Below are 14,504 nucleotides of genomic sequence, written 5' to 3'. Positions count from 1 at the left end.
CAACGGCACAACGGTGTCAATGTACAACCCGACGGTTGGGGGTTCGATCCCCACTCGAGGAAGTAAAATATTTATGTTTCATATTTATATTTCCATTTTCTCGCTCTGGTGTTGAGGCAAAGCGCGGCGTTGAGTTCTGCCACACAACACACAATGCCTGCAGAATTCGGCAGGAAGTGGGGAACGGAGTGTCTTAACACTAGGTTCCCTCTGCCTTTCCTGCTGTGTGCGGGATACAGCGTGAAGCTGATTTAATTTAGTTTTTTTTTTTAAATTTAATTTTTCGTCTTGTTGCAGAAATGTGAAGGCTCTACTTGCGAATATGTGCGTTCGGCGCCTACAAGAAATATTGATTCCTGCGGTTTTGGTAAGGTTTTTTTGTAACCAAAAAAAAATATTTAAGATCTGTTTCTTCATCTATACTATTTAAATACAATTTATATTGAATACTTTAATACCATTGAAATAAACACACATAAGTGCTAGTTGTTTTTATAAGATAACTCCCATCAGGTTGTTTGAAAAGTTGTTAACTTAACAAGGAAGTTATCAAGTTGACGGGTAATTAAATATAATTAAATAAAGTTAATTTCATACTTTAGAGAAGATACAAAATCAATTCGTTATAATATTTTATTAACAGAAATTACGTTATCTTGTAGTTATTTAATTAAGTTATTATAATGTTATTATTATTTAGTCACGCTTCGTTGCTAGCAATATCTATATTGTAGACGTTTTGCAGTTTCTTTTATTGACTGGATTGTATGTTTTTTGTAATAGGTAGTAATAAAAATTCTTAAATTAATTATTTTAATACGGTAATGCTTCAAGTAATAATAATAAATAAGTAAATGCATTAATTTATAACGCTAATATAGTTAAGTTACTATAGTTTATCGATAAAAATAGTAAAATTTTAAAATATGATATCTAAACATTTTTAAATGTAAAATCCATCGAGGGTTTTCCGCGTACATATGCGGGTTTTACGCGTACGTTTCAAGTTGCTAGTTGATTCACAAAAATGCAAATATATATATTCTAATTATACATTTTAAAGGGATATTTGGATTTTACAATTGGCCTCGGTTTTACAATTCTTCGATTCAAATAACTATACTTAACCATGAACTTCATTATATTGATAGATCCTATTTATAAAGATATTATAGACACGCCATTGCTATTAAACATTGCACGAAGGTACGAATAAGGAAGTAAAATTTTATTGGATATTTTAAAATTACAAATAAAAATTGTACTACTTATGAATCTAATTGAATTAAATTTTATTATTAATTAACTTAAATTGAAAAACTTAGATATTTTTTATTGTTTAAAGAAATTTGAAAATAAATAAATGAATATTTCAACAGACAATCGTGAACAGATGAACCTCGCCACTTCAGTACTAGACGGATCTGCTCTATATGGAAGCTCTGAGAAGGAGCTCAGATCACTTCGATTATACGATGCTGGGAAAATGGATCTGGCTTCATGTCGCAAGTACGTGTATTTATTGTATAAATACTTTATTAGAAAACGTATAAAAAATTGAACCTGCACCTCTTGTAAGATGTCCAACGTCTCTCACCACTAAGCCAAAGCTTACAGCTTATTTAACTTAAGCCCGTTATGAACCTGTTTAGTGCGGGTTCAAATCCCACCACGTTCAAATTATTATACGCTTTCTAATAAAGTAGGTAATCTATTTATGTAAATGTAAATCATTTTGCAAAACTATACAGCTTTGAGGTTAGTTATTTTCTTTAAAAAAACGTATTACTGTTATGATTAATGCATGAGAAATAAACATGAGTATTTTTCCCATGCTACCTTATAAAATGCATTAGAACATAATCTATATATATAAAATCGAAAGGTCACTCACTCATAACGAAATCGCAGAAACTACATGTGCTAGGAATCTCAAATTTTGCATAGGAGCTACTTATAGGACGTAGGTGCTCGCTAAGACGGGAATTTGCAATATTCGTCTCCTAAGGGGTTGTTTTTGGGGTTGAAAGTTTGTATGAAACTTCCTTACTGTAAATGCTAGGAGTCTCAAATTTTGCATGGACGTCACTTATAGGACATAGGTACTCATGGAGTCAGAAATTAATAATAACGTAGTTCACGCAGGCGAAGCCGCGGGCGGGTCGCTAGTACTCACATATATAGTACACATACACTTAAGTTACATAAAGATATTTATTGGTAAATAAAATCACATTTTTTTATTATATGCTAAATATCCTATCTACACAGTATGTATCTATAAATAACAGCTTCAAGTTGTATCCCGCGTACATTAGGGTAGGCAGAGGGAACCTAGTGCTAAAACACTCTGCTCCCCACTTTCCGCCGAATTTTAAACTTATCACTGGGCTTTTGCCTTGATACCACAGCGAAGAAATGAGAATATTAAGAAATAATAATTCATTCCCTCGAGTGGCAATCGAACCGACAACCGTCGCGTTACAGTCACACCCTAGTGCCCCTGAGTCATGACGGCCTCGTTTTAATAAATATAAATACATAATTATTAATATGTACTTGTATATAATCTTTAAATTTATATAAAGTCGTAATGTTTTATCTGCGAATGTTTATATGAAAACAATGTAATGTCTGTATCGTAAATAAGCTTAGACGTTTATTGTCTGCATTTGACCGTGACCTATACACACGCTATAGGCCGAGTTATAAAATCTTAGAATAAGAATTCTTTACTACGCCAAGAGCTTCGTGTGAGTTATTAGGAATTCACGAACCTAGTGTCAAGACACTACTTTCTGCCGAATTCCGCTGGCATTGCGTGTTAAGTAGCGGAACGAAAAGAAAAAGCATTTACAGATTAAACAAAAAAAAAAGATTTTATATTTAACATATTTTTTTTATAATAATATAAAGATGCTTTAAAGTTTTTTTTTGTAATAAACATAATAGAAGTAAATTCCAGTGTGTCGTCACAGAAATGAATTGTATGCAAATAAGAGCAATCCAACCTTCACATAATTTACATTCCACCTTAGATTTAGATTTCAATCTTAGTGATATGGAGCAATCACCAAGTAGGTATAAATACTTAGTTATGGCTACTTTCTAAAACCCTGCAATGACAAAGCCTTTCAGCAGGCAATAACTTATAAGGTATTATTAGGTAAGACTAGAAGCCGGAATTCAATAGACCCAAAAATAGTTATAGCCTAAATTTTATTTGCTACGTTCTAAGTATAAATGGAACTTAAATAAATATAATTTGTTTAAGCAATTATCTTAGGATTGGATATCTTCTTAAATATTTAATAACAACAATATTAACTTTGATTTATTAGTTACTGAATGCAACATTTAGCAACAATGTGTTTAAATGTAAAAGTGTAATAAAATATTTTTATGTTTTTGTCTATAAATTTTTATTCTTATAAAAAATATAAGTAGGTACCTACTATAGGAGTATATTAAACAAACAATTCTTCAGTTTAGATCTTAATTTATGGCGTTTCAAGAAAGAATTCTTTACTATGATGTATAAACGTAGTCGTATGTCACGTTTGTGAACGAATGGTGTGAGCCAAGTTCATTGATGATCGAGGTCTTGCCCATACAAAGAATAATTATAAAAACAAAATATTTCTTCAAATAAGTATTTCTTCAAATTCTTATTTTCACAGATGCAACGACGGTTCTCCCACAGCACCTCTATACAAGACGTTGTTAACGGAACACAATCGCATCGCTGGAGAACTGTATTCACTGAATCCCTTCTGGGAAGACAATGTTTTGTTCCTCGAAGCTAGACGAGCGATGGCCGCTATTATACAGCATATAACTTATAATGAATTTTTACCAGTATTATTGGGAGAGGTTAGTTTACTTTGGTCAAATTTGGCTTTGCGAAATTTTTAGTTACTTAATAAAAATTTTAGAATGTAGAAGTAAAAAAAATCTATAACGAATTTCAAAGAAAAAATATTAACAAAGTTTATTTTCATTTTTAATTGTTTTTTACAGTCCTGATATTTATTTTTCGTTTTAAGGTTGGCATGGCGAAAGCCGAATTGAAATTGACATCTTTAGGATTCTGGCGTGGTTACTCCAGTACTAATCGCGCCGGCACATATACTGAGCTGGTATCAGTGGCACCTATTTTCAATGCTATGATGAATGAAAAACTGGTAAGTATCTTTTTTTAAGAAAGTTGTGTTTTTTTTTTATTTTGTACTTTTTCCAGCGTAATAGGGTTGGTAAGAGAGCCTCCAATCATGTTATGTTGTTAAATTTCTGATAAGGATACCGTTAGTATTTCGTTAGTCAGTATTTACTTTTTTACGGCGTAATAAAAAAGCTAGAACCAGAAAGCATTAAAGACTAAGTAAAATTATTTTTACAATAGTAAATTGTACATATGAGATTAATATTAAATTAAAATTGTATATTAAAATTTTGAACCTACAATAATTGAATCCACTTTTTAATGCCTATCTGCTATAGCCAATCAAACTTTATATTAATATTACGCTATGACGCAATATTTAAGTATGCCATGTTACCATTTCTTAATATTTTTTTGTTATTCACAAAAAAAATTCAAATAAGCACGTGTACTTATTTACAGATAAACACAACGGTAACTCTTAATGACTTGGTACAAACAGGTGCCCACCAAGTATCCAAGTTTCAAACATCCGCTCAATGGGATCTACAACGTTCCCGAGATCATGGCGTAGCGTCGTACATGAAAATATTACGTATTTGCGACCCAATGGCTAATGTGAAGTCATATGCTGATTTCGATAAATTAGGCTTTGATAGAATGCACCAGGAAATGATGGCTGATATGTATAGGTAAGTGATATTTTTAATTTTAATTTTTATTTAGTAGTTATTTTAATATATAAAATACATGCGAACTTATTTGTTCCAGTTTTTTATGTAGGTACTTAAAATATTTTTAAAGATTTTTTCATCATCATGTAATTTAATTGAATAAAAATAAGGTTTTATTTAAACAAATCATAAGAAAACAAAACAAAATTTCAGAAACCCAGCTGATGTTGAACTAATGGTAGCCGGCGCGATGGAGAAACCAGCATCAGGAGCCGTCATTGGATCTACTTTAGCCTGTGTGTTGGCGTTGCAATTCGCTAATTTGAAGAAAAGTGATAGGTATATCAATTTCCATGTTAAGCTAATATGATAATAATAATATTAGACTGCTAAATCAAATAAAATCAACAAATATATAGATAACGATTAATTATTATAAAAGTATAGAAAACCATACTAAAATAAAGAACGAATTTTCCCTTCATACATCTAAATAATATAAAACAAGAGGGCCAAGCCGCGTGGGACCACTAGTACAAAATAAAATACATTTCAATTTGATATTTTCAAATTATACGTAAATTTGATGTATTTAGTATTTTAAATTATAATTAACATTATTTTTCTCAATTGTTTATTACCTAAGCTGTCTGAATTGTAAATTTTCAATTTATTTTAAAGGTTCTGGTATGAGAACGACCTGCCACCATCATCGTTCGCGGCGGAACAACTCGGTGCTATCAGGAAAGTGACTCTCGCCGGCCTGCTCTGCGCCGCTGATGACAATATTGATAACGTACAACCTAAAGCTTTTGTGAAAGAAGATCCTTACTTGTAAGTTTTTTTTTAATGTTTCGATGTACTTGAGTCGGGATTGTTCGTTAGATGTTAATGCTTATTTTATAACAAAGATAGATAGTGGATATGTGAATGTTCTGTGAAGAAGTTTAAGTGGAGACACGATTTTTTTAAGTACAGGCTTTATCATATTTGCTAGTTAGTGTAGTATTAGGTTGATATTTGACTTGGTGCCTAGTGGAAGGCACTTTAATTTTATCCTGAATGAACACAGAACTCGGCTCCCATATATATCTCCTATTCTTTTTGTTTGTTGGTGGAATCGAGAACGATGCATAACTTAACATTTAACTTGGCTCTTATTTCACATTACTACTTGATAATAATTATCAATAATTAACAGTTTTCTCATTTTTTTTCTGTACAATTATATATGTAGTCTACTCTGGTACCAAATATCGAGTTTCTCAGTCACCTAGAAATGGGTTAAGTATTTGATGAGTGAGTTACAAAAATGCCAATTGTTTTTTTCCAAATGGTCTTGAGAGCTGAAAGTAATATAAGGGTATATAGTACAAATATAAGTATTAGAAACGTTAAGTCAAAAATATATAGGTAATCTAAAATTTTATAATACTAAACAAACCTAACCCAAAAACCCTAAATACATGGACGTTTTTAATTCGAACAGAAACGCCGCCCAGCAATGTTCCCAGCACACCGCGCTGGAGGTGTCCGCGTGGCGCGACGACAGCGGCGCGCGCGCCGCCGAGCGCCTCTCGCAAGACACGCTTGCCGCCGCCCTGCAGAAAGCCAAGCAGGAGATGGCTGACAGGAAGAAACTAGAGTATATGTTGTGGGAAGCTCGTGAGTTTTTTTCTGATCTATGTATTCACCAACGGTTATTAACATCAATACATACAAAGATCAACACTTCAGTACTAAACGTCTACGTCTATTTTGTATTGAAGTGTTTTTGTATTTGTGTTTTGTGTATGTCTGTGTATCTACACAGTAATACACAAAACAAATACATGCTACACAGAGCTTAATCTACGTGTAATAAAAACCACATATTGTAGTTTGATGCAAATACTGTTATTGAAAAGTTACTGTTTTTTACAGTCGTTTGAATTGCTTAAAAGCAATATTAATTTTCATAAACCCAGACGGTGCACAGTGTCGCCATAGAACCCATACTAATTTAGAAACCAGTTGAACTGTAATAAATAAAACATATCTTTTGCCTTTTTAAGTTCCATTCCTGTGAATTAAAGAACGAAAATGTTCGTTTCTAATCTAATATATTTATTACATACATTTACAGGTGGAGGAGCCGATCCCAAGTCACCAGTAGGCACCGCCGCTTCCTTCTCCAAAGCCAATAAGTACGCATTGAAACTGGCCAATACTTCATTATTCTTTGAATTCGCGACTAATGAACTCCTTAATTCTATCAATGGGTAAGTTGACCAGCTGGTATTAAATATTTAATAGAAATGTTTTATATACCTTTTGAAAGAAAGGAATTTGACCAACAGACAAACAAACAGATGGACAACAAAGAGATCCTTTAAACGTTTAATTTTTTTCATTGATGTTACGAAACCCTAAAACTTAATTAAAAATCAAATTTGATTCCAGACGCCGTCGCAAGCGTCAAATCTTCGACGACTCCGGCTTTGGTTCAGCGAACGATTTCGTGGACTCCTTGCAGTCAGTGGATGTGACAGGCTTCCTCGGACAGGACCAGCTCGGGCCCGTCATTGAGCCGCAGTGCGACGATAACGGCAGCTGTGATCCTGATAGCCCATTTAGAACCTACACGGGCTATTGTAATAACCTGAGAAACCCTAATTTAGGGAAGAGTTTGACGACTTTTGCAAGATTGTTGCCGCCGGTATATGAAGACGGTGAGGCTTGATTAATTACCCAATTTGTAGTTGCTTATAAAATTTTCAATTTCATTTTTCACTGCTCTTACATCTTTTCGTCTCTACCGACAAAGTCTAAATTTTTGAGACATTGCTCGTTGAGTGGCGGAACTTAACGCTGCGGTTTGTCTATGTACCAGAGCAAGGAAATGAAAATATTAAATATTTCATCCCCCCGAGTGTAAATCGAACTCAAAATCGTTACAATTTCACATTTTTTGTTTTTTTTTAACCGCCCAGGTGTGAGCCGACCTCGTATCAACTCGGTGACAGGGACGCCCCTCCCCTCCCCGCGCATCGTGTCCACCGTCATCCACCCCGACATATCGAACCTGCACACACGATATACTTTGATGGTGATGCAGTTTGCACAGTTCCTGGACCACGAGCTTACTATGACGCCTATACATAAAGGTAATTGCTTAAATCTTACTTGTAACCGCCGCGATTTTATGGGACTGAACATTGAAATCAAATAGGTAGTCATATAAAGTATTTTAATTAGTAGTTTTTCCTTTATTATTTTTTTCCAATTGATATACATTTTATAATTTTTAAAATATAATATTTAACACTATTCCACAAACAGGTTTTCACGAATCAATACCGGACTGTCGTTCCTGCGACTCCCCGCGCACCGTGCACCCGGAATGCAACCCCTTCCCGGTGCCGCGAGGGGACCACTACTACCCGGAAGTCAATATTACCTCTGGGGAAAGATTGTGCTTCCCCTTCATGAGGAGTTTGCCGGGGCAACAGCAATTAGGTATATCCTTAATTAAACATTTAAAAAACTTAAAATCATTAAATTTTCTTGAGAGTATCAAACATTCAATTATCTCGAGTATGTATCAAACTCAAATCCTATTGCGTTTATAGTCACACGTTTGTGCCCTGCACCACGATTGGCCTGCCATTCCTAGTTATTTTCAATTCGCTACTAAGCTACTTTAATATAAACTAACTTAACATATCCAGGTCCTCGTGAACAAGTGAACCAAAACACAGCATTCATGGATGCATCAGTCATTTACGGCGAGAATCCCTGCATAGTGCGTAAACTACGTGGTTTCAATGGACGTCTAAATGCCACCACTAACCCAGCGAGAGGGAAAGACTTGCTGCCACGATCAGATTCACATCCGGAGTGTAAAGCGCCTAGTGGATTTTGTTTTATAGCTGGTAAGTCATTTTTTTATTTGTATTTGGGGGTGTCATTATGATTTATGAATCTAGATAGTGTTTAAATTTTAAATTAATGTTTTAATGTGCTGGTACCGACCGGTAGATAGATAGATAGTAACATCCTCGTTTCCTTAGGGGACGGACGCGCGTCGGAGCAGCCGGGGCTGACGGCCATCCACACGATGTTCCTGCGCGAGCACAACCGCGTGGTGGAGGGGCTGCGCGGTGTCAACCCGCACTGGGACGCGGAGCTGCTGTTCGAGCACGCGCGCCGCGTCGTCGCCGCGCAGTTCACTCACATCGTGTACAACGAGCTGCTGCCGCGCCTGCTCTCTTGGAACGCCGTCAACCTGTACGGCCTCAAACTGCTGCCCTCAGGTACGAGTACTCTACAAGTTATACTTATATGGCTGGAAAGTGAAAAACATTTATTATTACTAAAATCACCTCTCCCACTTATTTTTTTTTATTATTTATATTAACAACGAACAAGCTTAATCCTTATTGTGCCAAGAAATTATATTGTTTTCATTTAAAAGAAATAATAAATGGGGAACAGATTGTACTAGGTTCCCTCTGCTTACCCTGCTATATGGAGGATACAGCGTAAAACTGAAGCGCGTAAAAGAGTATTAAATGTAATTTTGTAAGACATTAATCTTAACTTTTCAATTCCAGGTTACTACAAAGAATATTCCCCGACATGTAACCCGTCGATAGTCACTGAGTTCGCGGCTGCCGCTTTCCGCTTCGGTCACTCCCTGCTCCGGCCGCACCTACCGCGCTTGTCGCCCGCGTACGCGCCCGTTGACCCGCCCATATTGCTGCGCGATGGTTTCTTCAGACCTGATATGTTTATGAATGTAAGTATTTCATTATAGTTTTTAATTTCACGCTGTATCCCGCATATAGTAAGATAGGCAAAGACAGCTTAGATTCAAAGCACTCCGTTGGTCGCTTTCAAAAGAAATTTCGAAAACAAAGTCAACATCCCAATTTGTCTAAAATTATTCGAAATCGCAACCGTCACGCTTAGAGTAAGATACTTTCCACTTACATTAAGCAAGATGGCCTCAATTTAATATTTTCCATCACGGCAGGTTCAGAAAAATATGAATTTTATTCAGTTGTTTATGTAGTAATCAACTGCATTTTATTTATTTACGATTTTAAATAAATAAATATTTGAATCAATCACCCAAATACGTCAACTTTTAATTAACATATCATTAAAACACACTTCCTAAAAGGAACTATTAAAATCTAACATTTCAAAAAGCTTCAAGAACCAAACAACAAACATTTATATTCTAGCACCCACCATTGGTTGACGAACTGATCCGAGGTCTAGCCTCCACACCAATGGAAACCCTCGACCAGTTCATCACAGGAGAAGTCACAAACCATTTGTTCGAAGATCGCAGAGTTCCCTTTTCCGGTGTAGATTTAGTAGCCCTAAATATACAGCGAGGCAGAGACCATGGTGTGCCAAGTTATAATAATTATAGGGCACTCTGCAATCTCAAGAGAGCAGCCACCTTTGAAGATTTGGCGAGGGAAATACCTGATGAAGTGATTGCGAGGTATGTAAAATGATAACAGTATTAAGTTAAGCTTAGTTAAGTAAATATTTTTTGTTTAGTAATTTAACAATATTTTTACTATGTTACAATAAAACAATACAAAAAATCACTAAAATAAATAAATTAAGTAAAACCTACACAGAATTTTCATTTTCATTTTCATTTACACATTAGCATAACGACACAAAAATAATATAAATTCCAGATTCAAAAGGATATACGCGACAGTCGACGACATCGACCTGTTCCCGGGTGGCATGAGCGAGCGGCCGCTGCAGGGCGGGCTTGTCGGGCCCACCTTCGCCTGCATCATTGCCATACAGTTTAGACAGCTTAGGAAGTGTGATAGATTCTGGTGAGTAAAGCTTTACAGTTTATCACATATATCAGGCAGAGAGAACCTAATTATAAAAATCTGTTCTTTGTTTGTCCCAATTTTGGGGCGTTGCGTGTAGTGGTGGAACACAACGCCGTATTTTGTCTTACATTAACTAGATATTTAACCGGATTTAATATTTAAAGTAGCTCATGACTAATTCATGGATGGAAATTAAAAACTTCCAATTAGGCTGAAATAACTAAGAATTTTATAAAGAAATGATTTATTTATTTATTGTTTCAATATCCAAAATAGGTATGAAAACGACAACAGAGCTGCCCGCTTCACGGAACAACAGCTGGCCGAAATACGAAAAACGACACTCTCCAAGATCTTGTGTGAGAACTTCGACGTCAACTCTGATATACAACGCGCGGCTTTTGATCTTCCCAGCAATTTCCTGTAAGTTTAACTGATTATTATTAAATATCTAATTAGTAAATAGTTACTATTTATACATGAAAACACATTGGAAAAGCAATTATAGATCAAATTATTTATATGATGGGTGTGCAAATATTTATTGGATATTTATATAGACATGTATATGTATATATGAACTATATGTGATATGGACCAAATATAGTCCTTATTTAAAAATTTAAAAAAACATATTTAAATTTACAATGTGATTTTATAACAAACATATTATTTGGTAATGTTGAAATTTTTCAATCACCTGAAAAGGCTATTAACAAATTACTTTTGTTAGCTTAAATCTGTATGCTTCATTTAGCAGGGTAGATAGATGGAAAATAGTAATGTGATGTTAAGACATTCTGCTCCGCACACAGCGCCTAATTTTTCAGGACCATTTCGTGTTGAAAAGTGGAACTCATTGTTACACTTTTACCAGAACTAGTAAATAAAAATCATTCATACACTTGAATGGTAATCAAACCCCCGACCGGCGCATTGATGCTTATGACATATCTATTAATAAATATCATTAATTCCACAGCAACCCTCGAGTGCCGTGTGCGTCTCTACCTAAGTTGGATCTCTCCGCGTGGAGAGAGAGCTCCACGCAAGGCTGTTTGATCGCAGCGCGTAATGTTCCTTTGGGAGACTCGGCTTTCCCATCGCCTTGTACTTCTTGTATTTGTACTGTTGAAGGGGTGAGTTTATTTTTATTTTGTTATTATTTTTTTTTTAGGGATTATTTTATTTAAATAATAGAAATGTTTTAAATTACATATTTTTTGTGGAATATTAAAAAAATCTAAATCAAAATTAAATCAGCTTCACGCTGTATCCTGGCATACAGCAGGCAGAGGGAACCTAGTCTTAAGACACTCCGTTCCCCACTTTCATAGTGTTGAGGCTTTACTTGTTGGATGGCAGAATTCAAAGCCACGCTTTGCGTCGACACCAGAGCGAAGAAATGAAAATTTTAATTTAAGCAAATATTTCATTTCCTCGAGTGGGGATCGAACCCACTACTAGTCGATTTTACGGTCAGACTTGATGCCCCTGCGCCACGACTGACCTCTAGATTAAAGAAGCAATAAATATGCATTTAAACAACTTCCACCAATAAGGAAAATTCATAAAGATAAAACAAAAACAAAGAAGACTTAAATGAAACAAAACGATATATTTACATTAGTAATTAGAACGTTTACTCGTCCCCACTCGCAGGCCCAGTGCGCGTCGCTGCGCATCACGGACTGCGCGCAACTGTGGCGCGAGTGGCCGCGCGAGGCCGTGCTGCGCGACGACGTGTGCACGGCGCAGTGCGGCGCCGCGCCGCCCCCCGCCCCGCACGCGCACGGCCAGAGGGCGCCACGGAGACAGATCAACTTCAAGTTCCCGGACTTAACGCCTTTTATTGCTAAGTAATATTAGTGATTCTTTCTTTTTTCTATTTATGAGGTCTGTGGTAAGTCCAGCATCACTTCATTTTGGTCTACATTTCCTATCGTCTATTTTAAGTCCATCGTTGATATTGCTGGCAATAATACTGAGGGTAGCTGACTAAATGTCAATGTCAAAAAAAAATATGGAGTTTGGAGTCTACGATCCTTGTAAGTTGTATGACAATATTACATGGACAGAGGATAAATACCGCGAAAACGACTTAGTATTAAATTCCTGGATTTAAACTTATTGCTAAGATAATACTGTAATAATATTGTTACAAGCATAACTATTTTATAAAATATTTATCTTTCTGTTATATATAGTTAAATTTCGTATTATAAATGTACATTTCTTAATAAGAGTTATAGAAACATTTAATTGAGTCTGCCTTTAATGTTTTTGGAAGATGAGATTGGCTTATTTCATTTTTTCATTCATTTTTATATTTGAAATGTCCAAACAAGTTTTATCCATATTGAATATAAAACGTAAAATATTTTATAGATTTCATCTTCACCACTAGCTTTACAAAACTGTACGAGTGTACTGTCAAGTACTTATAATATTTAAGGACCTATCATTAAGTAGATAAAGTATTTTCAGATATGACATCAGTTTAGTTATACACCCTAATAGGTTGTGAATTAAAGAGCATTTTATAAATAGTGAATCTAAATAAAACGAATTTTCTCAAAATTTTTAAATAGTAATTCCGCTTAGTATTATTGGACCGGCCATAAGTTTGACGGGATTGAAATATTCATACAGCTTATATCAAAATGTATGTAATTTACTCATTAAAAATAATTATAATGGTAACATTATCACAAAAAATTATCATAATTTATCATTGTATAAAATCTAGCATAGATTACATGATGAAATTAAATAAATAGTTAGCAATTAATAATAGTACAATATAAATGCTATTTTAAAATAATAAAACATGGTCATAATTAAAAACGCTTGTGCAGGCTAAGTCAGACAGTTTATGTTATTTTTAACCTCATTTAATACCATTATGGTTACCAGTGTCTGACATTGCGCATTTACGGCCATTTTAAGCTTTAATTGAAAAGAAATACAAAATAATTTAAGATAATATAAGATTGAAATGTCACAACACAAATCAATGTTACATCTATTTTCATGTTTAATTACTGTCATTGTTTTTGTTAGATAACTTGATAGAACTAGTATATACGAGCATAGACAGTATTAAAACAGATTTCATTTTACAATATAATAGCAAATGTTACCCAAATACTTTATACACTATGTTTTAATAGATTTTATAAACCAAGAAACATGTTACCATTTAACACAAGTAAAAAAATAGTTTAAAATACTGTATTTTTATCTGTATTAGTCATAAGGATGTGTCTCACTGCCTAGTTACGTATTTAGATATAAGTGTGTATAAATTATTTTTGTAAAAATTTTATTATTGGCATAATTTTATTTTTTATTTAGATACTTTTTTATGAAGTAACATTTTTTTACGAGTTTAATAAATGTCACGAATAGTCATTTGTGTTTTATTTTGTATTTTAATTACATATTTAACTACTCAAATACACATACAGTATAACGTTTATATCTTCCAGTATTAAAATACATCTTATATAGTTTTTATTAGCACATTATCTTTTAAAAAGCAGAAAAATCATTCACACATACACTGCATGATTACACAAAAATGTTACGCTGACATTCTTATGTACAATAAATACATTACATATAATATAGTCATTTAAAAATACAATCGTTCACCTAATATTCTTATTAGCAAATTCACATGACAAATTCTAATATTAAATCTCTTTTCCACTTATATGTTATTTTTTCAGTTTTTTGTTTCATATTATTTTCTGGATAATATAAAGTAATCATTTATGTTATTGTTAACTAATTTTCAATCATTTA

At 34.1% G+C, this 14,504-nt stretch overlaps 1 protein-coding gene across 2 annotated transcripts in view; it reads left to right on the top strand.

The window, feature by feature from the left end:
* The window catches only part of LOC146531481 (uncharacterized), a 50,527-nt gene extending 36,419 nt beyond the window's left edge, over positions 1 to 14,108 (top strand). For both annotated transcript variants that reach the window (XM_085198375.1, XM_085198374.1), the window contains exons 5-24: positions 298 to 367; positions 1,380 to 1,509; positions 3,681 to 3,873; positions 4,047 to 4,184; positions 4,625 to 4,854; positions 5,050 to 5,175; positions 5,518 to 5,670; positions 6,326 to 6,501; positions 6,962 to 7,097; positions 7,279 to 7,547; positions 7,809 to 7,982; positions 8,158 to 8,334; positions 8,547 to 8,750; positions 8,889 to 9,131; positions 9,432 to 9,616; positions 10,068 to 10,336; positions 10,542 to 10,691; positions 10,971 to 11,117; positions 11,677 to 11,833; positions 12,357 to 14,108. In XM_085198375.1, coding sequence (XP_085054501.1) covers positions 298 to 367; positions 1,380 to 1,509; positions 3,681 to 3,873; positions 4,047 to 4,184; positions 4,625 to 4,854; positions 5,050 to 5,175; positions 5,518 to 5,670; positions 6,326 to 6,501; positions 6,962 to 7,097; positions 7,279 to 7,547; positions 7,809 to 7,982; positions 8,158 to 8,334; positions 8,547 to 8,750; positions 8,889 to 9,131; positions 9,432 to 9,616; positions 10,068 to 10,336; positions 10,542 to 10,691; positions 10,971 to 11,117; positions 11,677 to 11,833; positions 12,357 to 12,557 — 3,528 coding nt within the window. In that variant the 3' untranslated portion in view covers positions 12,558 to 14,108. The remainder of the gene's footprint in view (positions 1 to 297; positions 368 to 1,379; positions 1,510 to 3,680; positions 3,874 to 4,046; positions 4,185 to 4,624; positions 4,855 to 5,049; positions 5,176 to 5,517; positions 5,671 to 6,325; positions 6,502 to 6,961; positions 7,098 to 7,278; positions 7,548 to 7,808; positions 7,983 to 8,157; positions 8,335 to 8,546; positions 8,751 to 8,888; positions 9,132 to 9,431; positions 9,617 to 10,067; positions 10,337 to 10,541; positions 10,692 to 10,970; positions 11,118 to 11,676; positions 11,834 to 12,356) is intronic.
* Positions 14,109 to 14,504: the final 396 nt, after the last annotated feature.

This window comes from Heliconius melpomene, chromosome 15 (assembly GCF_056956725.1).
Source record: "Heliconius melpomene rosina isolate 202511_hmr_F chromosome 15, ASM5695672v1, whole genome shotgun sequence".
Taxonomy (NCBI): domain Eukaryota; kingdom Metazoa; phylum Arthropoda; class Insecta; order Lepidoptera; family Nymphalidae; genus Heliconius; species Heliconius melpomene.
The sequence above is the reverse complement of the archived record's forward strand: the minus strand, read 5'-3'. Positions and strand labels throughout refer to the sequence as shown.